At 40.6% G+C, this 25,345-nt stretch overlaps 1 protein-coding gene across 2 annotated transcripts in view; it reads left to right on the top strand.

Moving 5' to 3' along the window:
• Positions 1-25,345, top strand: part of Dok5 (docking protein 5) — a 149,765-nt gene that overhangs the window by 83,899 nt on the left and 40,521 nt on the right. For both annotated transcript variants that reach the window (XM_027946432.3, XM_071607381.1), the window contains exons 3-5: positions 17,626-17,740; positions 17,835-17,954; positions 20,674-20,863. In XM_027946432.3, the coding sequence (XP_027802233.1) occupies positions 17,626-17,740; positions 17,835-17,954; positions 20,674-20,863 (425 nt within the window). The remainder of the gene's footprint in view (positions 1-17,625; positions 17,741-17,834; positions 17,955-20,673; positions 20,864-25,345) is intronic.

Genomic DNA, 25,345 nt, shown 5'->3' with positions numbered 1-25,345 from the left:
GTCCAACCCAGGGCATGTTAATGATGTCACTGTGCCTCAGTCTCCTGGCTTTTGCAGGGGCTGCCCTGACAGCATTCACCCTGGGAGGCAGAGAGTCCATAAGAAGCCCTTATGGAGGGTCTGCACTGTGAGGGCACAGTGTTGGCATTGGCAGGACAGTGGCAAACCAAGAGAAGGAGCTGGCCCTACTCTAGCAAGGAGGAGACAGGATGAGGATGTTTGCACCTGGAATGCACCAAGGGGGACATAGAGCAGGGAAGGGGTGACAGTGTAAAACGGGAGGGGCGTGGTTTTAGATAGAGTCATCAGGAGAGGTGTCACAGAGAGTCACCCTGTCGGTAGCTGAGGGGTGGAGGGCAATGACACATGGAGAGGAAGGCAAAAGAAGCACGGGGTCCCTGAGCAGGGAGCATGCATGACAAGGACAGAAAAGACTCCGAAAGTGAAACGGTTTGCAGGGACTTTGAAAAATATGCTAAAGTTGGGTTTTTAAGATGGCAAAGTGAATCGCAAGTCGGCTTTATTTCCATAGAGTTGTGTTGCTTCAATATAATGACCTCCAGCAAAGTCACCTGAATACAGAGCCTAGGTTTGCTGAGAGGAGTGTGGAAGCTCTCTCAAGGTCCAAGGGACCGTCCACTGGGAATGCAGGACGTCAGCGTGCAGCATTTTTCCTCCAGCTACGGAAAGAGGGCCATTTCTCTTAGAGGAACTCAGAGTGCGTGGGAGTGAGACACACAGTTGGGATGCATCTTGAGACGAGTGAAATCAGAGTTTTTTCCGATTGAGTTTCAGGCAGTGCCATCCAACATGCTCACATGCTAGAGCCAGAAAGCATGCCACCAGCAAGGCAGCCTTCTGTCCCTTCCTGCATTGCTCCAGGAAAGGCGAGCCCAACGCCTTCACCATCTGCCCAGAATCTCTGTGAAGCAGGGATGCTGTGGTGTGTGTGGGGGAGGGGGCATGAAGGCCCTGCTAATGATGGAGTGCACTTGCCACCAAACAGCTCAAGAAGCCAAGTGTCACCTGCATCCCTTCTCAGTAGGTTTTAGAAGTGTCACCTAAGTGGACCTAAGTCATCCACCTGTACTTGGTTTTCTTCATGTTCTGCCTGAGCACAGGCAGACCTTGGAGTTGGAATGAATGACAGCTAGCTGACTGTCTTTGCTGAGAGGCCACAAAGAGACTGATGGTGAGTCTGAGGCCCAGTGGCACGATCCTCTTCCCAAGCAGACTTCCTGTGAGCACAACAGCTCACCTATTGGCAAATCTCAGTCAAAAATGGACGAGGATGTGCAGTGCGTAAGGACCGCATGGTGGAACGTGCCCACCTGATTACATGCACTAGTTACAGTTTTTGAAATGAAAGGAATGAATAGCAATAATGGTTCCGAGAATCATTAGGATCTGTATTTTTAGATTAATTTAGTGTGTGATGGAGATCAGGAAAGCACATTTAGCCAAGATTTATCTTGAATCTCTTGATCATTATATGTGGGCTTAGGTTGACAGAAGGTTAAAAAGGACAGAGTTTGATGTGGAGAGGGCCCAAGAGTATTTGTTAGAATATGGTGGGCGGGAGGATGTTGACAGGATGTGAAAGCATCTCTCAGCTCCAATTACAAATAGGAAAATGGCTCTTTTGCAATAGAAAACACAGCTAGACATGGAAAATTCTATGAGAAAACTGATGATCTTTTCTAAATACAATTATCATTTATAAAACTTGGGGGTCTCTTCTAAATTGAAAATAGAAGAAGAAATGCAATGAAACAGTCTTCTTTGGATCCTGGACTAGAGGGATGTAGGTGGGCTCAGAACCAGCTCTCGAACATTTTGGGGGACTTTTAGGGAACTTTTTATACTGGATATAAGTTAGATAATACAGGGAATTCTTGTCTGTTTTCTTAGTTGTGAAGATGAAATTGAAATGATGAGAGTGAGCCTTGTTATTTGTAATCATTCATATGTGGATGTCCATCATTTACTTTCAAATAGTTCAACCAAAACCAAGTATTTGTGTATGCATGTATACACAAACACTCATATATGTGTAGAAAGATGGATGAGCAATAAAGTAAAGGTGGTAGAAAATGTTAATAATGTTGGTTTTAGGTGGATGCCATATTTCTCTTTATCAGACTATTCTTTCAGCCTTTCAGTGTTTGCAATCTTCAAAATAAATTTTTTGGTAAGAAAATCACAAACACAAAATTACTGCAGAAGAGAGCAGCAGGCATAATACAGAGAAATTTTTTTTAAATGAAGTGTTAAATGAATTAGAATAAAATAGAATTGAGCTAGTTCCCCAAATGTATGTCATAATATTTAATTTAAATTGTTTAATGCCTATATCAGAACATGATATTAGATCAAGTACACATATAATAATACAACTATATGTTTTATAAAAATCAGTTATATGTTTCTATAAGAGATGCATCTGAAATGAAAACAAATATAAAAATAAAATGGGCATACACACAATGAAATGCTATGCAAATCTCAAAAATTCTTTCATATTCAATAGCATGGGTGAATTCATAACTGTGATATTGAAAGAAAGAATCCAGAAACTAAAAAGATACATGGGGTATGATTCCATTTATATAAAGTGTCTTTTTGTGGGGGTGAGGGTTTATTTGGGGATTGAACTCAGGGGCACTGGACCTCTGAGCCACATCCCCAGCCCTATTTTGTATTTTATTTAGAGACAGGGTCTCACTGAATTGCTTAGCACCTTGCTTTTGCTAAAGCTGTCTTTGAACTCACTATCCTCCTGCCTCAGCCTCCTGAGCCACTGGGATTACAGATGAGCGCCACCACGCCTGGCTTTGATAAAGTTTTTTAAAGACAGAAATTAACCAGTGCTGAGAGATCAGAATAATGGTGTGTATGTCTGTCTGTGTGTGTTACTGACCAGGACAAGTATTATCAACTGAAACTTCATGTACATTGATCTGGATGGTGGCCACATATGTGTGTGAGTGCAGGTCAGAATTTAGGGGACTGTGGTCTGGAAGTTTCTGTTCTTTACCACATGTGCTTGCTCACGGGGCCAGGTGTTCACATTTCTGCACTGGGTGTGTCAGGCAGCATTTCCCTTGAGCGGCAGCCTGAGCTTTAAGACTGTGATGCCACATGTACCCACATCAGAGTAAGAGGCTGAGTTTTCTTCAACATTTTAAGGTCTGAGTAGGAAAGATGAGTTTAGTTCCCACTGGCTTCTTTGGCATTCACAAAAATTTAATTCTTCCTAAAAAATTAAGATTCACATTGCTGGTTTTCCTCCTCTCAAGTGATATACTTTTAAAGATGTAGCTAATAATTTTCAGAAATATCTTTCAGCACATTATCTCCCAAATGGTTTGCATCTTCAGTTTGAATCATTAGTTCATTTACTCAGCTAGCCAATTATTCATTCATTATTATATAATTTTTAAGGCCTGGATGCTACAGAGAATGGTATTAGGAAATACAAAGCCATTTAGAAGCCAGCCCCGCCTCTATTTTTTATCTGTGAAATCATAATTAACTTACTTCTTTGATTTTCATTGCTCTTCATAATTTATTTAGTAATAGTACCAAGGACATTGCATCATCTAGAGAATTTAATATCACATTATAATCATCCAGGGCTCGTGGCTGGCTGAAGTAAGGGCTTGTCTTCAAAAAAGTGAGTTTATGATTTACTGTTGGGAAGAGGAACAGGGTGGGATTTATTTCTTAATTTAATTACAATAGCTCTACTTCTGTATAATGGAACACTATATGATTTCCTCTGGGAAAAAAATTTAAACCTAAGTAATTTAACCATTGAAGTAAAACTGCTAACCAGTGTTCTGGTAGAGTTCCTGATTCTTATGTATTTGGGTAGGAAATCTAGCTTCTATCCCAGAAGAAGCACCATTGTTGCCCAGTAGGATTTGGGAGGAAACAAAAAGGACACCAGGGTGTGTACTAGCCAACATCTGCTCTAGCAGTGATTCCAGTCTTGGTTGTAAAGAGCAGAGAACCTTTGTCTTTTCCCTTTTTGCATGAGGATGAGTCTGGATTAGCTGTTGGTGTCCTCAGTGCAGATGGATTAGTTTGGTTCAGTTGAGATTCACTTGTCTGCTCAGGGATACAGGAAGAAGGTGAAGGGTGGTGTTCTTATGGTGGAGTTGATGTTCAAGGAGGGAGGGATTGCTTGATCATGCCTACCTTTAAGAGGCTTCTTGAACATGGCTAATATGTTCTGTTGGCCAAAGCAAGAAGCCTGGCCAAGTCCAAGGTCATCAGGAAAGAGTGGTATGGTATGGAAGGAAATGAATCCCTGTAAATAGATAACCAAGTCTGTGACAGGAAATGAGCGTTGCTGAGAATTGTAGGATTTGTGTGTGGTTTGATTTAAACACCTTTAAATCCTGGAGAGAGAAGCATTTTGCCACATGGTGTATCTTCGCCTGTCTTTTCTAACCTCCATGCTCAGGAGCACACTTTATGTACAAGGGAACCTCCTGTTGAGATGTTATCTTTGCCAACTGAATTTCCAAGGTGCCACAATACCTCCAAATTCTGAGTTAGTCCATGATACTTTCTGTAAGAAATGGCCCCACGATATCAGAGGTCAGATTAGTATGAAGCTAAGCTGAACTTTTCTTGAAGAAAGATAATCATTTTTGAGAGAATCAACCACTTAATGGTTCTCATATTGACATTTTCAGTAAGTCATAGAGACCTTTCTGGTCTCTTCGGAGAGCTATAGAATTTAGTTCCATTCAGGAGAAAGGTATCTGGATATAATGATCTTAAATATATTCTGGAAAAAGAAAAGAAAGTTGAAGGGATCACCAAATTGAAAGGACAACTGGAAAGATAGCAGCTCAGAAAATAAACAGAAGTTTTTAAATTTTTCTAATTTGGTCTGCTCCTGTTTTTGCATGGAAGTTATGTGAAGTGTAGGTAAAAGGGCTTACACTCAATTTATACGCCATTGTAGATCATGAAGTTTGACTTTGTTCTTTTCTGTTGTCAGAACCTTCTGATAGTAGTGGAACTGGACCTCAGGTGAGACCTGTCTTTGCGACGGTTTTTCTGTCCTTTGTGTCATATTCTCAGACATACTTCAGGTTTGGGCTATGTAGCTTTATTTTCTTTCTCACTTGAGAAATACAGTTGTGATGTGGACAGAAATGGCTCACAGAAGACAGATGGCCGTCTTTAGATCAGAGACCTTCTAGACATCAAGTGAGAACCGAACCAGGCTTTGCTGTTTCTGTTGGTGTCTGTTGTCACCTCTCTGCCAAGCACATGAGAACTGCTTGGAGTGGCTTTAAGACCTTCTTGGTTGTGCCCTGGTCTGTTGCCTCAGTAGGAACCTAAATGATTAGACAATCTGTTTCACGATAGTAGAATCGATTAGCAAGAATAGATTTACGATGTTTTCCCTAATTATAGGTTACTTGCCATCAAGTCATTATTTTTTTATTATAAACAGTTATCACCTCTACTCTTAATATTTTGGTTAAATCAACTCATTTTTTGTTTAAATAATTCCACTAGAAGAGAAGACTTTATTATGACCATTAATAAAAAACTTTATTACTACCATTATAATGAGCAGAAATTAATACTGAAAAAGAAATGCAATGAAAATAAAAAGAAAACAATGATTTTTAAATTATGTTTCTTTTTTTTTCTGCCTTCTGGTAGTCTTCTTTTGTGTGTATGTGGTGAAAAACAATAACAGCAACAAAACAAAACACCAATCTACTCTCAACAAAACTTTAAGTCCATTTTTAAGTGCATTATTATTGGTTGTGTGCCCATCATTCTACACAAACTTCCAGGATGTCATGCCCATAAGCGGAGACTCCCCTGCTCCTCCCCACAGCCTGTGGCAGCCACCCGTCCAATATCTGCTTTGAAGAGTTTAACTTATTAGCAACTTCCCTTAAGAAGAGTCGTGGAGTACCTGCCATCCTGTGATGAGCTCATGTCACACGGTATAATGTACTCAGGGTTCACCCATGCTGTAGCATATGACACCATTTCCTCCGTTTAGAGGTGGAACAGTGTTCTTTTGTATGTGTTACATTTTTTTTTTATCACTCCTCTTGGTCATTGTGAATAATGCTGTCATCGGTATAGGAGTGTGAACATCTTTTCAATCCTGTTTTATGTTCTTTTGGATAAGCTCCAAGGTGGAATTGCAGAGTGACATGGAATCCTGCTTTAAGTTTCTGGAGGAACCTTCAGTTTTTTTGCCTGTAGTTGTTATAGCCTGTCACCTTCTCACAGTTGAATCCCAAGGGCTTCTACTTCTTTGCTTTTTCACCAAGATTCTTTATCTTTTCTTTTTGTATGATAATACCCATCCTAATAAATGCATTTGTCTCCCTGTGGTTTTGGTTTGCCTTTTTTTGTGATGATTAATAATGCTGACAATTTTTACTGTTGGCTATGTATTTCTTCTTTGGAGAAATGTATCTTCAAACCCTTTGCCCATTTTTAAATTGGTCTCTCTCTCTTGTTCTAACTGTTATTTAGTTGAAAGAGTTCTTCAGATATTTTGCATATTAACCCCTTTTTAGAAATGTGGTTTTTACAAATATTTTCTCCTATATTAAAAGTGTTGAGAGTTTTTTTCATGTTCCTTATATAAAAAGGAAGAGTGAATTGTTTTCTTAGAGAAAAAGATTCCAGTTTTACAACCCTTGGTATGCTGTTAAATGTGACCTCCATTATGTTGAGGTAATTTCTTTCTATTTCTAGTTTGTCTACTCTTTTTAACAGGAAAGGGTATTAGCTTTTGTCAGATGGTTTTCCAGTAACTAGTGAGATGGTTCTGTGATTTGTATTCTTCATTATGTCAATGTGGTGTAGCACATGAGTTTTATATGTTGAGCCATCCTTGTATTCTAGGGATAAATTCTACTTGGTCATGATGTGTGATCTTTTCAATGTGCTGTTAAAGTCAGTTTTCTAGTTGAAAAATGTGCATCTATATTCATCAACTATATTGGCCAGTGTTTTCCTATTTTTGCAGTATCTTTGTCTGGCTTTGATATCAGCATTAACTGGCTTTATGAAATTAGTATGAATCGATCCCTCCTGTCCTCTTCAATTTTTGTTTGAAGAGCTTGAGAAGAATTTGAGTTAATTCTTTAAATGTTTGGTATAATTAACCTGAGAAGCCATTTGGGCTTCTTCTTTGGACTTTTATTTCTTGGAAGGTTTTTGACTAATGATTGAATTTATTTGCCAATTATTGGTCTATTTATATTTTTATTTCTTCTTGAGTTTTGGTAGGTTATTTTGTTTTTATGACACTATTTCTTCTAGGCTTTCTAATTCATTGGCCCTCATAGTAGTCTCTCATAATAATCCTTTTATGTCTGTGACATTGTTGTATTGTCTTTTTAAAATTTCTGATTTATTTATTCTAGATTTTTCTCCTTTTCTAGCTAAGAATTTGTCAATTTTTTGATATTTTAAAAAATAGCTTAGTTTTATTGATTATTAGTTTTTGCTTTTTTTTTTTTTTTACCCTCTATCTCATTCAGTTCTACTCTGTTCTTTACTTTTTTCTTTCTTTTCTTATGTTTACTTGGGTTTAGTTTATTCTTTCTCTGGCTCTCTGAGGTGCCAAGCTAGGTTATTAATTTGAGACTTCATTTCAAGAGGCATTCCTTGCTCTAATCTTCCCTCTGAGTCCCATCTTTGCTGTAACCCAAAAGTTTTGTTATGTCGTATTTTCACAAGATATTTTCTAATTTCCCTTTTAATTTCTTTTTTGACTTTTGACCCATTAAATGTTCAAGAGTGTGCCAATTTCTACATATTTATTACATTTTCAGTTTTCCTTCTGTTGATTTCTAATTCCATTCCATGTGTTTGAAAGCCTATTTGGTACAATTTAAATCTGCTTAAATTTATTAAGGCTGGGGCTGGGGATGTGGCTCAAGTGGTAGCGTGCTCGCCTGGCATGCACAGGGCACTGGGTTCGATCCTCAGCACCATATAAAAATAAAATAAAGATGCTGTGTCCACCAAAAACTAAAAATAAATATTAAAAAATTCTCTCTCTCTCTCTCTCTCTCTCTCTCTCTCTCTCTCTCAAAAAAAAAAAAAAAATGTTAAGGCTTTGTTGGGGACCAGACTTGTGGCCTACAGAATGTTCTATGTCTACTTTAGAAGAATATATTCTGCTGCTATTGAATGGAATCTTCTGTTTATGTCTGTTAGGGCCAGGGTCTTCAGTATTGTCCAAGTATTAATCAATGAATATTCTGTCCAGATGTTCTACCCATTATTGGAAGTGGGTACTCAATATCACCTACAGTCTCTGTGTTGTCTATTTCTCTCTTTGGTTTTTCCAAGGTTTCTTCATATGTTTTGTTGCCCTTTTGTAAGGTGCATATATATTTATAATTGCTATAACTTTCTGATGAATTAACATCCTTATACAGTATTCTTCTTTGTCTCTTGTGACAGTTCTCAGTTAAAATCTATTTATGTGATGTACTTGGGGCCAATCCCTACTCCCTTTTGATGATAATTTGCATGGAATATCACTTTTCAATATTTTACTCTCAGCGTGTGTGTCTCTAAAACTAAGTGAATCTTGTAGACATTATATATTTGTACCCTGTTTGATAGTCCATTCAGGCACTATGTGTCTGTTGTTAGGGAGTCTGATCCATTTACATTTAAAGTAATTGCTGATACAAAAGACTGTTGTTATGGTTGGATCTGGAATCTCCCCAGGGCTCATGTGTTGAAGGTTTCCTCTTCACTGTAGCAGTGTCAGAGGTGGGGCTTTGAGAGGTGACTAGATCCTGAGGGCTCTGACCTTATCAGTGGATTGGTCCATGAATGAGCTCATAGGCGAAAGAACTATTGAGACATGTGGAAACTATGGGGTGGGGCCTAGTTGAAGTGAGTGGGTCCTTTCTTGTCCCTAGCCCTTCCCTTCTCTCTTTCCTGGCTGCCATGAGGTGAGCAACTTTGTTCCGCCACACCCCTCCACCATGATACCTTAGCTTCTCTCCAGGCCTAAAAGCCAGCTGACCATGGAAGGAAACCTCTGAAACCATGAGCCTAAATAAATCTTTCCTTCTTTAAGTTGATTTTCTCAGGTGTTTTTCATAGTGATGGAAAGCTGATTAACACAGCTTTATTGTTGCTTTTATTCGATTTTATTTTTGTCTTTGTAGTATTCAGAGTTGAGCCCAGGTTGAGGCTCATGCATGCTAGGAAAGAGCTCTACCATTGAGCTACATCCCCAGTCACCCCTCCCACTCCCCACATTTTTAAAAACATATCTTGAGACAGGATCTTGCTGTTTCCCAGGTTAACCTCAAACTTGGAATTCTCCTGCCTCAGCCTCCTGAGTAGATTATTGCTATTTTGTTAATTGGTTTGTGCCTGTCTTGCTGTTCATCTTTCCTCATTCTTCCCCTGTTACCTTCTTTTTTGATTAGTTAATGGTTTTTGTAATGACATGCTTTGATTTCTTTCTCATTTTCTTTTGTGTTTTTTTTTTTGTGTGTGTTTATGTGGTTACCATGGAACTTGCTTAAAATATTTTGTTACAGTAATCTCTTTTAAAATAATAAAACCTTTAACCACACACAATACCTGTACTTTCTCACCATTTTTTATGTTACTGATATAACAAATGACATTTTTTGGGGGGGACGTTGAACTCAGGAGGACTTGTCCACTGAGCCATATCCCGAATCTTATTTTGTATTTTATTTAGAGATAGGGTCTCACTGAGTTGCTTGTAGCACCTTGTTTCTGCTGAGGCTAGCTTTAACTTGCAATCCTCTTGTCTCAGTCTCCCAAGCTGCTGGGATTACAGTCATGCACCACCGTACCCAGCAAATGACATGTGTTATGTTGTGTGTACATCAACGTGTTTTTGTGACTATAGTTTATATTGTTGTCTTTTCACTTTTATACCAGGATGAAAGTCACTTGTACACTTCTTTATAGTATTAATGTGTGTATACATACATGCACACATCTTCATCAGCAAACCTCATACTTTCTTTTGCTCTCATGTGGCTATCTAGTGTTCTTTAATTTAAACTTCAAAGACTCCCTCTAGCATTTATTGTCAGGCAGATCTTGTGGTGGTGAACTCTTTAGGAAAGTCTTTTTTTCCCCTTCTTGCTTTTTTTTTTTTCTTTTGTGGTACTGGTGATTGAACAGAGGGCCTCACACATGCTAAGCAAGCTCTCTACCATGGAGCTGTATCTATAGCTCTCTCCTTCATTTTTGAGGTCAGTTTTCTATATATAGTGTTCATGGTTGGTAGATTTGTTTGTTTGCTTGTTTTAGCACTTGCAATATATCATACTTCCTTTTGACCTCCAGGTTTCTGTGACAGTGTTATGAGAGTCCAATTTTATTTTCTTTCACTGATTTAAAAAATGTCTATCTTCAACTTTTGACCATTTGATTATAAATGTACCGTGTGGATTTCTTTGGATTCATTCTAGTTGACACCCATTGGGCTTCTTGTATCTGGATATATATTTCCTTGCCCACATTGGGAAGGTCTCAGCCATTATTTTTTCAAATCAGCTTTCAGCCCCTTTCTCTCTATTCTCCTCTGGAATTTCTGGATGTGTGCTATAATCTGTGTCCTTTCAGTATCCCATAAGTCCTTTAGACTTTCTTCATTATTTTTCATTCCTTCCTTTTTTTCCTCCTTTAATTGGATGATTTTGAATGTTGTTGAATTTGTTAAGTTCTTTTTCTGCTTGATCAATTTTGCGGGTGAGCTTAACTAGTGAATTTTCTAGAATGTGCATTTAGTCTTTTTTCTCTTTGTTGATATTCTCAGTTCATGCATTGTTTCCCTGAGCTCATTTGCATATTCATGACATTTATTTTGAATTCCTTAATAGGTAATTCATAAATCTCTGTTTCTTTAAGATTGGTTTTTGGAGATGTATTTTGGTTCTTTGGTCCATGTTTCCTTTTTTTTTTTAATGTGCTTTATAACTTTGTGTTGAGATCACATTTGAAAAAACAGCCATCTCTTTCTTCAAATCTTTATGGACAGGTTTTATATAAGAATAGCTCTTCAGTCTGCCTGGGTAGAGATTCTGGGGATTATTAAAACCTTTTCTGTGGTTGTGTCTTCTTTGGGCTTGTGCATATAAAATTCTCATTTACAGCATTTGCTAAATTCTTTAATCAGGAGTCTAATCTTTTGTTCTTTCTTCTGCCGGGTGTACTGCAAATTCTCTGAAGCTTCTATAAACTGTCAAGTCTTTTTTTGTTTTTAGTGTCCCCAGACTTGTAGAGAGAACTATGCACTTTCAGGGATCTGAATTCCTGTTAGAAAGCAGTCCCTCTAGTTGCCCTTGTAAAAGTGTGAACATGAAATATATTTTTCAGTTTTCATTTTTCCTCTCCAGGCAGAAGCCAGGAGCTGGGAGTTGTTACTTGACCACCTTATATTGAGCTGGGAGGAAGGAATATGATGTTTGAGTTCCATAAATTTTGCTCCTGGCTTCAATCTGTATGGCTTTTGCACTCCCCGTGAAGTGCAGGAGACCCTTAGCTGATTTCCAGATTTCTCCCAGAGACAACTGGACTTCATTTTGTTGAGTTGGTGTCTCCATGGGGGAAAAGAGGATCTGGGGTTTCTTACTCTTCCATCTTGCTCATGATAGCCCTGTCAGCAGTCCAGAACACCTGTTGTATCTTTGTTAAAGGTAGTTTTGTAAGTGCTAGAGAATTATTCCTCTGTGTAAGCAGAATTCATGGATTGGAAAAGTGCATAACTACTTCATCCTGTAAAGTTATTCCAGGTTGTTGAACTTTGGGATTAACTGGGGTAGCAGGAATCAAAAGACCTGGTGGTAGGCTGTATCTCCCCCCCACACACACACACTTCATATGTGTCTTTGGGTCACTTCATGTTTCTAAACTTATGCTCCATATCTAGTGGGAGTAACAACACCTAACTGAGTTGTAATGAACAGTAAATCAGGAAATGTATGTATACCAAAGCCTTAATAATTTGAAAATATTATCCATATTCGAGGTAGCATTATGTTAGCCAAGGTTCTCAGAAAAAACAAACAAACAAAAAACATGGTTTCAGAAAAAGAGAGATTGGATGGAAAATAAAAGATGATTAAGCAAACATATTTCTAACTTAGATTATTAGGATTAGTTGTGGTGCTCCAAGACAGGGGAAGGGTGGGGATTTGGGAAATGAGTTAGAGCTTTCAGTGAATCTGTTTGGGAGATGTGCTCTACCTTTGGTCCCAGTCCTCAAAAACTGAGGCTGGGTAACTTGGAAAAAGAGGGAATTTAATCCAGTGCTATGGAGGAGCACCATGTCAGGCCTGGAAGGGCCCTTACTCCTCTGAGGACTCGCCCAGTGGTAGCTGATTGTCTCTTTGCCCTTTCCACTGCTGGAATGGATCAGGCTACCACCCTCTCCCACTGAAACGCCTGGAAAATAGTCTGATTCTCTGGGAGGAGGAACATGATTGACACCTGGGTGAGCAGTACACACAATGGAGAAAGGAAATGTGACAGCAGGAAATCAGGCTGCTGTGCCTCAAAGGAGCAGGCAGAGACGGAGGCAGCCAGAGTGGACACTCCAGCATGGCTGCTGTAGGAAAACCAGGAGTGTGCTTTGGGGCCAGGAGGGCTACCCCAGCATCAGTCACCTGGATATACTCCCCACATATCATAGTGAAACTATAGCTTAATTTGTATGTAGGGATTAATATATTAATTTAAAAGAACCACACTATTGTTTAAAGAGTATCTGGCTAAGTCTGCAGAACATACCTTACTTTAATTGAATCAAATTCGTTTTTAATAGAAATATACAATGTTGAAAGTCCATATCCAAGACAGAAATAATGGTATGGGATCAGCAAGGTGTGTGGGGTTTGCTCCCCTTTCTTTAATAGGTTTAGATATTCATTGATTACACGCTGACATATTCTTGTGCCTGTGTTGTGCTGGAGACTTAAGCATCTGGGTAGATTTCATACTGTTCATCTGTTTGTATGATTGTATTTTTCTACCACAAGCAAGTATTGCATTTTTCACTAAGAAACAAGAAGAAGAAAGTAACTAAATGGGATTTGATGGAATTGAAGGGAAAATGAAAAAGGCTTAGAGATGCTGATCTTCTTCCTCTGTCTTTGCACAGCTTTATGGAAAGGTAGATGAGCAGATGCAGGGACTGCAGGGTTGGCTCATTCTAGAATGCAGATGTCAAAGGCAGGGGTCCTCTGCAAAAATCTGTGAGCTGAGTCCTTGCCAACCATGTAGCTCTGCTTCAGGTCCTTTGCAATGAGAGAGCCTGTGTGTGGAATGGTGGGCCCCGGGTGTACATGCTGCACTCCGTCAGGCCATGGAGCCTCTGCTCAAGGGCTTGCTTCTCAGAAAGAGCTTCTTAGCGAAATGCCCCTGAGCCAGACTAAATCCTTCAGGCCAATTGATTTGTCCTCAGAGCACATCCTTATACCCAGCCTGATGAAAACTTGTTTTTACTGACAAATAAGTTCCAGGAGGGCCATGATATTGCCGCCCTCCATGCCCTGACCCCACACTTGACTCTACGTGGTAAATGCCACAAACAAATAAGTAAGGACATAGCAATAAGGAGGAATCAGACACCAGGTGGATGGTGGAGGCAAGGATGGATGCTGGGAGCGGGACTGTAGATCTAGGCACACGGCAAAGAACTCACCTGTGAGGTCACATGCAGGTTCCTGCACTGGAGGCCACTGCTGAGACAGACAGCCACTGCACCGTGAAGCAGTCAGAGCTCCTGAGGAGGTCAGCTGTGCCTGTGGGTTGAGCTGTGCTGTAAAATACGGGGGCTTTGGAAGGACTTTGAAGAGGCAGATTGAAGGTGCACAGAAGGCATTGTTCCCCCCCCTAGTCCTGAGCGCCGTCCTCGGTGAGGGAATGTTGAGGGTCTATCACAGTCAGTCCTGAGGGTCAGGTGCACTGGTGCAGGCTGATTGGCCCCCACTTCTGTAACATTGATGTGGAAGGAGAATCTGAGACTTTACTGAGACCCATGTTGGCTTTAAAAGTGACTCTTCTGGGTCAGATGATTGCCTTGTCAAAGGAATATTAAGATATACGTCCTGCCTTGGTTTTCTCATTTGTCGAGAGAAGCAATGGTGGGGATGAGTACGTTTGACAAAAGTTTTATGTGGCTCCTGAAGCTCTCTGCACGTTTTAGCCATTACAGTCACTGCTCGAGCACGTGTGCTGAGGAAGCTTCTGTTATAAATTATGGAGATCCAGCTCCAAAGAAAGTAAGGTTTGTGTGTGCGTGTGTGAGAGTGTGGGTGTGTATGTATGTGTGAGAGTGTGGGTGTGTATGTATGTGTGAGAGTGTACAAGTGGGTGAGTGTGAGTTTGTGAAAGTAGAGTGTAAGCATGTGTGAGTGTGTGTGTGTACATGAGTGTGAGTGTATGAGTGTGGGTGAATTTGTGAGTGTGTGTGTAAGTGTAGGTGTGAATGAGTATGTGCGAGTGTGTCTGTGAATGTGTGAGTGTAGGTATGAGTTTGTGAGAACGGTGTGTATATGAGTGTAGGTGTGTGTTTATGAGTGTGTGTGTGCAAGCCAGGTGTGTGCATGTGCAAACCCAGAAGGTTGCTTTGGAACCTCAGGACTCTGCCTGCCCTGTGAACCCTATCCAGCCTTCCCTGAGCAGGGATGTCGCAGTGCTTACTGTCTAAACTAATTTCCAGGGTGGGCAATAGTGACTGACTCATGCAGTCCTGTTACATTTCCTGACTGGTTGGGTGACTTATGTCTTCCTCTTTGTCCTTAATGGGTCTGTAATGAAGTGACATATTTCAAAGTCATGGCTGCATCTCAGGCTGCAGTGGGACTACTCTTAAATAATGTCTCAGTGGAGGGTTAAGCCTGGCACACATGCTACCTGCGTCTGCAGAGAGGAACCACATTGAAAAGAAAGAGGTCCTAAATGGGAAACAATTTCAAGGGCTACACATCCTCTGCTGAAGGTTTTCATTATTATTTATTTAATTATTTTGAAGTGCTAGGGAGGGAACCCAGGGCCTTGCATATGCAAGGCAAGCGCTCTCAGAGCTGCAACCCAGCTGTTTTTATCTTATTTTTTGAGACAGGGTTTGGCTAAGTTGCCCAGGCTGGCCTTGAACTTACATCCCCCTGCCTCAGCCTCCCAAGTCACCTGGGTTACAGCTGTGGCCAACATATCTGGATTGGTCTAGAAATTTTCAAGGTTAGTCATGAGTGTTTCAGACGGAGTAAGAAACTGGCCCTGGGGTCAGTTTGCTTCGTTCATGTCTTTGTGCTGACATTTTTTTAGGTGTGACTTTAACCTTTTTCAGCCTCAGTGTCCTCATCTGCAAAATGCTATAATGATAGCATCCACCTCTATGGCTTTCACAAAGGTCAGATGATTCATTCTGGATATAGCATGTGATAGGGGCTCAGTAAATGATGGCTGTCTGTAAGGCTGCTTTTCATTGATGCTTTCCATCAGAAGTCATTGCCAGTGACTCAAGTCTAGCTGGGAGCTGGAGATGAACAAATAGATGAATTACAAGTACTGTAATCTACAAATAGATCTACAGTGCAGGATGTGGGGATCACAGAGAGGTGCTAATCAACTCACCCTGAGGTCAGGGCACATTTCCCAGAAGACCTGGGCCTGGAAAGCAAAGTGAAATTTGGAGAAAAGAGGCCTGAAGCTCCCTGTGCGTTAGTTTGTGGGTGGGTGAGGTCTTTGGTTCATAGAGTCTATGTGTATTTATTGAGTTTCCACTGTGTGGCAGACTCCGTGTTAGACTCAAAAAACCCAGTGGTAGGCAAAGTAAATGAACAATTTGCCTTCCTTATGGAACTTTCCCTCCAGAGGCAAGGCAGGCACTGAACCAGTAAGTCCTATGGCCTGTGGAGGGTACAGGGAAGGCACAGGGTGTCACTGGATGGTAGCTTGAGACCAATTGAATCTTGGGGTGGGGTTTCCCACATGGCCTCTGTGGATAATGAAATTTCACCAAGACCTGTGGTGAGTAGGAGTGACCTGGGGAGAGGAGAGAAGGCTCTGTGCTTGGGGGACCATGGAGTCTTCTGGGGACAAAATGAAGTCCAGCTTGCTGCGACATGGGCAGCATAGAGCATGCTGGTGAGATGCACAGGGAGACCGCAGATGGTCTCGAGGTCCCCTGGACCAAAGCACTGGGACTTTGTCTCTAGGGCAATAGGAAGTCTTTTCTATGCTTTATGCATAGAAAAATCAAAATCTTAAGTTTTGAAAGTTTTTGAAATATCGAAAATCTTATGTTTTGGAAGATCATCTGCTACTTGAAAAGTGAATTACTGGGGTTCAAAAATGGAAGTTCAAATGAAGACCAATAAGTAGCTGTGGCAATATGACCATAGCTTGTACTGGGGTGGTGGTACACACAAGGACAACAACATCACCCATTGCATGTGACAGCTCTGAGGGAGTCAATGCTGGTGTAGGAGATGTGCTGAGCCCCTGGAGGCACCTGTGTGGCGAGGTCTGAGGTGCACTATTTGTGACTCCAAGCTAAGAAAGGGCCAGTGGAAGGTAAGATGCAGGGAATGAAGTAATCGGGTCAGCATGTGCAGGGTGTTTATTTCTCTTCCTACCTACTTCTTGAGCCAAGCATTTATTGAATTTAGAGTAATAGATGGGAGAAGAATAGCACCATTGCAGGCTAAGATTGATGGGCGGCAGATTCTTTTGTACAACAGCACAAAAGAGATATATTAAGGGGAGGTTAAACTTGTCACTGTGAAAGGCTTATTTATCTTGTAAATACTTACCCTAGAGCTATCTAAGACTTCTTTCTGGCAGGACCCACATAGGCTGCCCCTCCAATGCAGGAGAGAAAGAGGACAGAACTGTCACTGTGTTTCCACAGGGGAGCACACCCTTGGGGGTGTACGAAAGTGCTGGGGGGTGCAAGGAGTTGTGGGAAAGGGAAACAGACAGAGTGTCTGATAGGGGCAGGCTTCTTGCTGATAGGAATATGGTGGGAATGTGCAGTGAGTGGTCTTATGCTGCAAAACAGGGGCCTGGAAACCAGGACAGGGTGAAAATGTTTGGGAAACCAAATTTGTTATTGATTCCATGTTGGTGTGTGTGGCTTGACTCTCTGGACTCCTGACACTCCATCTATGACTGGCAGTGAGATGATTTAGATGAATTGGCCCCCCTCCCCTCCCATCTCCTCCTCTTCCCTTCCCTCCCCTCCTCCAGGCTCCAAGTGTTTAGGATCTGCCCATGGGGAGAACTCAGAAGGGACGATGCGAAAGCCTGTCCACAGGTATGGAGATGGACTTGAGAACTATCGAGAAGGTAGAAACACTTTCGGACAATTTAAAAAAGAAATAGAAAAAGAAACTTGAAGCAAGTTGTCTATGCCTGTGCCACTCTGTGGAAAGAATCTGTTCAAGCTACCACTAATTCCTTCGGCCAGTTCTCAGTTTTCAGGTCCAGCGGCCCTGTACTGTGCACCATGCTGTGCTTTTCCCTGGTCCCCAGGGTTTGTAGCCTGGAGGTGCTCAGCAGGGACCGTGACCATCTTTTCACTTGTTCACTGTGCAGGTGACGGAGCTCAACAACGTGAAGAACGTGGCTCGATTGCCGAAGAGCACCAAGAAGCATGCCATAGGGATTTATTTCAATGACGACACCTCCAAGACATTTGCTTGCGAATCAGGTTTGTCTGGGGCAGGGTTGGGAGGGAGCTTTGGAAGCCTTTGACTTTCAAGTGGGCGCTGGGCACTCTTGTGACCTTTGGGCCATTCCTGCAGATCTTGAGGCAGATGAATGGTGCAGAGTCCTCCAGATGGAGTGTGTGGGGACACGGATCAATGACATCAGCCTGGGAGAGCCTGACCTCCTGGCCACGGGGGTGGAGAGAGAACAGAGCGGTATGTACACAGCAGTCTCACCTTTCCGCTAAGCTCTCGTGCCCCATGTAGTAAATCGTAAGCCATCTTCATTAGGGGAAATTTCTGAATTATGAAAATGTATAAAGCAATAAGTAAAAATAACCTTTTCCCTAATGCATAACCTGTGTTGACAATATGGCATATTTTTCTCCATAATATCTAAACTTGATGCATAATCTAAAAGTGCATAGCTAGGAATTTTGAGGGACCTACTGTGTGCCAGCTGGTGGAAAAGGCTTTCAGTATTAGATTATTTAATTTTCCCAGCAGTCCTTGGGCATGCATATTATTAATTCTCCCATTTTACTGATGAGAAAACTGAAGCTTCGGAGAGCTAAAATCTTGCTCCAACTCTAGTGCCTACTTAGTGTTTAATTCCAGGCTAGGCAATTAGACCATATTTGACAATGCACAGATTTTAAACTAGAATGAGTTGTTGTGCTGCCATTTCACTTAAACTGTTGTTGAAAGCTTTCCAATGCTTTTAATAGAATTTAAACTTCATAAATGTTTTATCAGGTTTACCCACTTAAAAAAAATCTGTGACTTTTTAAAAAACTGAAATGCATGAGCCAAACTCCGAGCTCAATTCTTGACCTAGAAATAAATCACTTAAAACAATAATGACCTAAATATAAAGGAACTTTTTAGCAAAAATCAATGTTGGTTTATTGAAAAAGCTTGGGATAATTACTTCATCTCCAAGCCTTGTGACAGGGTAGATTGGGCCTCAAGGATCTGCTAAATGACTGACTTGGGCCAAGAGGATTGATCATGGGCAGGTCACCTGAGTTAGTGGTGAAATGCAGAGGTGGGCCTGTTCCGACCTCTCCACAGGCAGCTCTTCATTGGTTATGAAAGCATGCTCCCCCTCCCTGGTGCAGCTGTGTGTTCACACAAAATCTGCAGCTGTATTGGACGTACATAGCTATCACAGTCCATCTCCACCGGTATTACTGACCAGGACCCAGGGGTGGGGACGATTCTATGGATCCTCTTTGCAGATCGGGAGATTGAATCCCAGAGAGGATAAGTCATTTGTAGGGATATCCCCCAACTCCCAGACTCCTCCTCCTGTGGTTAACTAAATTGGGGTAACCCCTGCCAAGAGAGGTCCACCCACAGCCTCATAGATGAATGCCTGGGAGCCCAACAAAGCAAGGAAAACAGGAAAGGTTTGATTATTATTGTTTTATAGAGTGCTCAGATCAGCACTTATTTTTCCCCAATTTGTATTGGTGAAATAATATCCTACTGGCACGACAAACTGAATTAAAAGACTCAGCTCTGCCTCGGAGCTGCTGTGCCCCGCCAGTTCTCTGTGCCTGTTTCCTCTCAGTCAAATGGAAGTAAGAATACCCCTGGTGTGTAATTACTAGGTATCATTATGAAACTCAACTTTGTCCTTTAAAATACATTGCAGTCCTAATTTGTAGAAATTCAAGTAATCGTGATGTAATTGTGAAGTAATGGTCACTCCCTCTACTATTATTGTTTTCCTGAGTGAGATAGAATTGTGGGACTTCTAAGCAAATAAATTGGTGATCATCTCCCTTTTTACTTAAGGAGACAGTCTTTCTTACTTGGTCCAGAACTCTCAAGGGAGCAAATTGCTCTATTAGATTCTATTTTTAAAATAATTGCTACTGGAAAGCAGCAAATATCCAATGAATGAGAGTTTGAAATGATTTAGAAAATTTAAATGGATACAGTTCATGAACATAGTCTTGATCTATTCACTAAATTCAACTAAAATCTATAAAATTCTATTGCTCATCATCTCATAAAACAATTAATTTATAATACCTCTAATATATAGTTGTTATTCTTTTGTCAGATGTGGACAGTCTACCATAATGATGGCTTGCTAGGTGGAGATGTGTTTGCTACAGTAACAATATATGTTCACATATCACTTAAAGATTTCAATTATGTAACTTCTTGTGTTAATGAATTGTCTAGAAATACAACAAAAATTCTGTGTGAATATATCTGTGGGGATGAAATTTGGTTGCAGTAACCAACCAAGCAGTTGTTTGGTTACATTTATAACCACCATCTGAACAAGCAAATGAATATTTTCTTTCCAGTAATTGGCTAAAGAAAGTTTTTTGTTAAAACTAGTTCAAATATGTCCTGTGGTGTTTTTCCAAATGCTTTGTCAGTTAAATTGCATAGTATGAATGTGAAGTTTTTTAAAAAAATAATTTGAGGTACAACTTTATTGGCTTAGTTATAGAAGTTATAAGTTGATCAGTATGACTTTGGTATTAGTAAACCATAACATGATTATTTAGCACCTGTATCTTTTATGAACACAAAGACGTAGATGTAATTAATATGTGCTTGGCAGGAAAAAAAAAAAAGCTTTTAAAGTTTTCTTTGCTTTAGTCTTTTATTGGCATACATACTTTTTATTATGCAAATTTACAAAGTCTAAAAATGTTCTTTGCTCATGTAAATAGTGTTTAGTGTATGTTGACAGCCAGGGTGTATCATTATTATCTCATTTGATAGGGTCTGCATTTAAAAGTCATTTCCTGGGACAGCTTGTTTATGAGAAACATTGGTTTCCCTCAGTACTCAACCAAATCCTATAATGTGAGCTTGAATTATTTTTGAATGCTTCTCTGTTCCTACAGCGTCTTTGATGTTTTATTCCTGGGGATTTTAGACTAACCTTTTGTTTTTCTCCCAGAGAGATTCAATGTGTATTTGATGCCATCTCCTAACTTAGATGTACATGGCGAATGTGCCTTGCAGATTACATCTGAGTACATCTGTCTTTGGGACGTCCAGAATCCCAGAGTCAAACTCATCTCTTGGCCGCTAAGCGCCCTGCGGCGGTATGGACGTGACACCACGTGGTTCACTTTTGAGGCAGGGAGGTGAGTGCCAGGATGTCAAATGCCCCTCTTCTCAGCTCTTGTTTCTGTCTTCCAGGCTCCCGTGATGGAGGCTCACCTGCGGGAGGAATCCTGAAGTTCACTTGGGGAGACCCCCAGAGCTGTGGTTCTCCAAGGCCAGGGGTGGTACAGAATATCCATGTATTCAGTGTGACCAATTTCCTGGGGAGGGGTCTAATGTTTCGCATCTGTGATGTGAATTTTCATTATGCAGTTTGGTTCTGTACCACACACTGAAGTTGAACTGGGTAAAAAAATCTGACCTTGTATGGCCTACGGGGCTAAGCTAAACAGAATCTAGTGCTTGGAAAGCTTCCATGTTGGTTTTGGGGGAATGCTTCCTCATCTCAATTCAAATGGTAGATCATAAATATCGGGGGGCCACTGATGTTTTTCGAGTTGCAGTTTGTTGAGTTCTGTTTTGCTCAAACTACAATGAATGACACAAGCACCCGAAGAGGTTGATTCTGAAGCTTGTTCATTTTCATCCCCAAGAACCACTTGTTCCCTTTAGGAGAATGCTTCTCTGTTCCTACAGCATCTTTGATGTTTTATTCCTGGGGATTTTGGACTAACCTTTTGTTTTTCTCCCAGAGAGATTCAATGTGTATTTGATGCCATCTTCTAACTTAAATGTACATGGCGAATGTGCCTTGCAGATTACATCTGAGTACATCTGTCTTTGGGACATCCAGAATCCCAGAGTCAAACTTATCTCTTGGCCACAAAGCACCAAGAAGAAACAGTTAAACCCAAATGTACCCAGTGATGCTCTTCTTTTGTGGGAGGGAAGATGGTGCCCACAGTAGCTATGCAGTCTCCACCTCTTCCTCCTTCAAATTTTAGTTCTGTTTTGAAACATGACAGATAATATTTTACATTTTAAAAATTTCTAATGATTAAGCTTTAAGAAATGCAAACCCTTCTACATGTGGCCTGAAATTACATTCAGATTGAAAACAAGCCAACTTACGACATGGAAAATAAAATTTTGTAATACAGGGCAGCTCTTCCTATAGGAAAATGATACTTGATGTAGGGAGAGTAAAAACAGAACTTTAATCTCTACCTAAGACCCAGTTCCTGCAAGTAGAGGACAGTAATGTTCCCATCAAATTAATCTATTTATTTTATACAAGGCTCAATTATGCAAAATATACTTTTCAAAATAATTTGTTGTTCTCACAACTATCCTAGAAAGTTTTAAAATTCATCCTTCCCATACAGCTGTTCTCTGGTTTATTTTATTTTGAAGACCTAGAAATGAATCTCCCAGATGACAGACATCACTACATTTTCCCTTGTATACATATATGAAAACATCACAGTGAATCCCACCATCATGTCCACCCACAAGAATGGGATTCTAACTAGAATAAGATATATTTCATGCTGTATAATTATATCAAAATGGAATCTACTGTCATGTATAACTAACCTATGAAAAGATATAGCAGGAACTCAAATACATATTACTAAGTGAAAGAAGTCCATAGAAAAAAAGTTACATACTGTGTTACTCCAACTCTCCAACATTTTTAGAAAAGGCCAAACTTGATAGTGAAAAAGATCAGTGGTTGCTGGAGATTGGGGACATGAAAAATGAGTAGGTAATGAAATGACAAGGACCTTTAGAGCAGTGGCACTCCTTTGAGGGTGCTGTGTTGTGGGTACCTGGCATCATACAATTGCTAGAGCCAATAGAACACACGACACACAGAGAGAACCCTAACACAACCTGTGGACTTTGGGTGATGATTGGTGGGTGTGGTCATCAATTGTAACACATTCACTTCTCTGGGCTGGGAGGATATTGAAAATAAGGGAACTGTTTAAGGGTAACCTTCTGTACTATCTACTCAATTTAATACACTTAAAAGTGTATTAAGATAGGGAAAAAAGCTACGAAAGCAGTTCACCTACGTTATCAATGAAGTCACTAAAAATGGAAAAAAAACAGTCAAACCCAAATGTACCCAGTGATGCTCTTCTTTTGCCAGAATTGCCTACTGATTTTCCTGGAGGGAGAAACCTATTAGTAATTTAAGCATTGGTTTGATCACATTGGTATATTCTACCCTCTGTGAGCCAGAAATTATTATTATAGATTATCAGGTATTACTACTACTATATTAATTGTAACCAGTAAAATCTAGATATTCTGTAATAAATACATACTTTCCATTACCTATGGATTCCCCATTCTTATTTCTTATAGACATATAGTAGAATTTTGCATCCATCAGGACTTATGGGATGATAAGGAGAGGCATTTATTCAAACACTGCTATTTTTCAATTGTTCTTTAGTGTACTATGTATAGGAATCAGTGCAAACTAAAATGTAAGTAAAATCTTTATAGTGTATCGTGACTTTTTGAAACTGTAAAAAATTATCTCATTAATCTTGAGATTTGGGGGGGCACAAGATTCCAGGTATAAAATCAATACTACTTATGTCATTCAGAAGTTTAATTCATATTGAAATCTAGTAAGACTTCTGTGATCTAACAGATTATTTAAAAGACTGGCGTTTCTCCTAAGTGCTGTAAAAAACCATAGAGGTCTGTAGGCAGGTGGATTTGGGTCTGGGCAGATGTGTTAATTCCCTGTGTGTATGTGTGTGTGTGTCTGTTTGTGTGTATGTGTGTGTGTGATAGAATTTTTTTCCCACTTTGGGTAGGTCACTCTGACCATTATGTGGACAGTAGGGTAGAGGGATGGGTGTGGCTCTGGGGAGAAATTTCCTTCCTTACATTATGCACAGTCTGGGTAGTTTAGATGACTACAGGCTTGGTTTGCTTCAGTGTCCAGTGGTGCCCACCAGTTTCATTTGAGAATCCTTAAGTGGATAATAGAATTGAGGGATGGGTGTGGACATGGGAAGATACAGAAGTAGCTCAAGCAAACGAAATGGTACATGAAAAGAGTTGATCTATTGGAGACATCAATTCCAGAATTATTTCAATGGTCTTTGACCCAAAGATATAAAGTATTGACTTGGAAAATGAAAAAAAGTACCTCATCCCATGACTTTGATGGCCCCTTAGTGGTCTGTCCTTCTGGGAATTCCATCTAAGAACTCCAGCAATTAGATGGTTAGAATACCCACAATCTGGGCATACAGAGTTGTGCCTCCAGTGTTGTGGGAACACAGAATGTTTGTTGATTTTGAAGAGCCTTCCCATGTGGCGGGCATGCTTTGTGTGACTGGTGCAGACTTGGCATTGAATGGAGGGGCAGTGAGAGGACTTTGCTCTTAAGCTCTGACTTATTCCTCAGGCAGCATGTGTAGTGTGAGGAGCACTGCTTCAGGACTCAGAGAGACCTAGGTCCTAACCTAGTGATTAACTTTGGGCAAAATGCTCAAGTGTATCTGAGCCAGATCTTCCCTGCAGGGTGGTGACCTGTGAGGGTGCCAGGTTCTCCTAAGTGTCTTTGATGTTCCATTTTGATCATTTTGGAGCAGGACTTGGCCCCGCAGGACACAGGCAACCCAAGGTAATATGACCACTTTGTATTTTGTCTGAAACTCAAATAGAGATGAATTTTTATAGTTTCCATCAAGGCGCTAGGATAATAAGATCATCTGTGTTCCCCCAAGCGTGAAGGTTTCTCTCTGCCTTACTTTTGTTAGTGAAGATAATTTTTTCTTTGGCTATTTTTGGATGTGTGCAAAACAAGGCAGTTTCATATTACCTAATAGAATGTTCTTCCTCTATCATTTCAAGAAATGAGCAGGAGCCAAGTTTCTCCAGGCGGTTTTCATATATCCAACATGCATCTGCAAACCTTTAAGACTGTCCTCCTCAGGACACAGGGATTCTTCTTCCCAAAGACCTTGGGCAAAGATTTATTCACATCCAGCTTATTCCTGCTCGGTGGCTCCAGTTCCCTCCAGCACAGCTGACAGGGAGGTGCTCATAATAAAATGGACTCGGAATTGGAGAATTATTGCCTTGCCACACAGGGGCTGTGGGAACATTGCCACCTATAAATGGGGACAATGTATTATTTATCATGAGATTTATTATGAAGATTCAATAAAGGCACATGTGAAAACAGCTGGGAAGTAGCAGGCACTTGAATCAACCCAAACTGACACAGAAAAGAAACTCACTGGCTTATGTAACTCAGCCTGGGGTTCGAGATGGCTTCAGGCTTGGCTTGATTCAGTGTCCAGGTGGTGGTCTTGGGTTTTCATTTGAGAATCCCCTTTCTTCTAGGAAGTTACATTCTGGTTCCAACTGATGAACTCCTGGAGCTTTGGGATCTTTCCACACCATCAGCCAGTGGAAGGGAGATAATTACTATCGGGCAATGACCATGACATCCACCCTTCCATTTAGGCTTTTTACTGAGAACTTTATACAAAGCTCATAGGACACAAATAGAATGAGGAGCTCCTCCCCTGGCATCCAAGGCCTGCTATGGCCAGCAGAAAGGGAATGGATGTGTAGTGTGA

The sequence above is a fragment of the Marmota flaviventris genome, chromosome 2 (assembly GCF_047511675.1).
Source record: "Marmota flaviventris isolate mMarFla1 chromosome 2, mMarFla1.hap1, whole genome shotgun sequence".
Classification (NCBI taxonomy): domain Eukaryota; kingdom Metazoa; phylum Chordata; class Mammalia; order Rodentia; family Sciuridae; genus Marmota; species Marmota flaviventris.
Note: the sequence above shows the minus strand (reverse complement) of the source record. Positions and strands in the feature narration are given on the sequence as shown.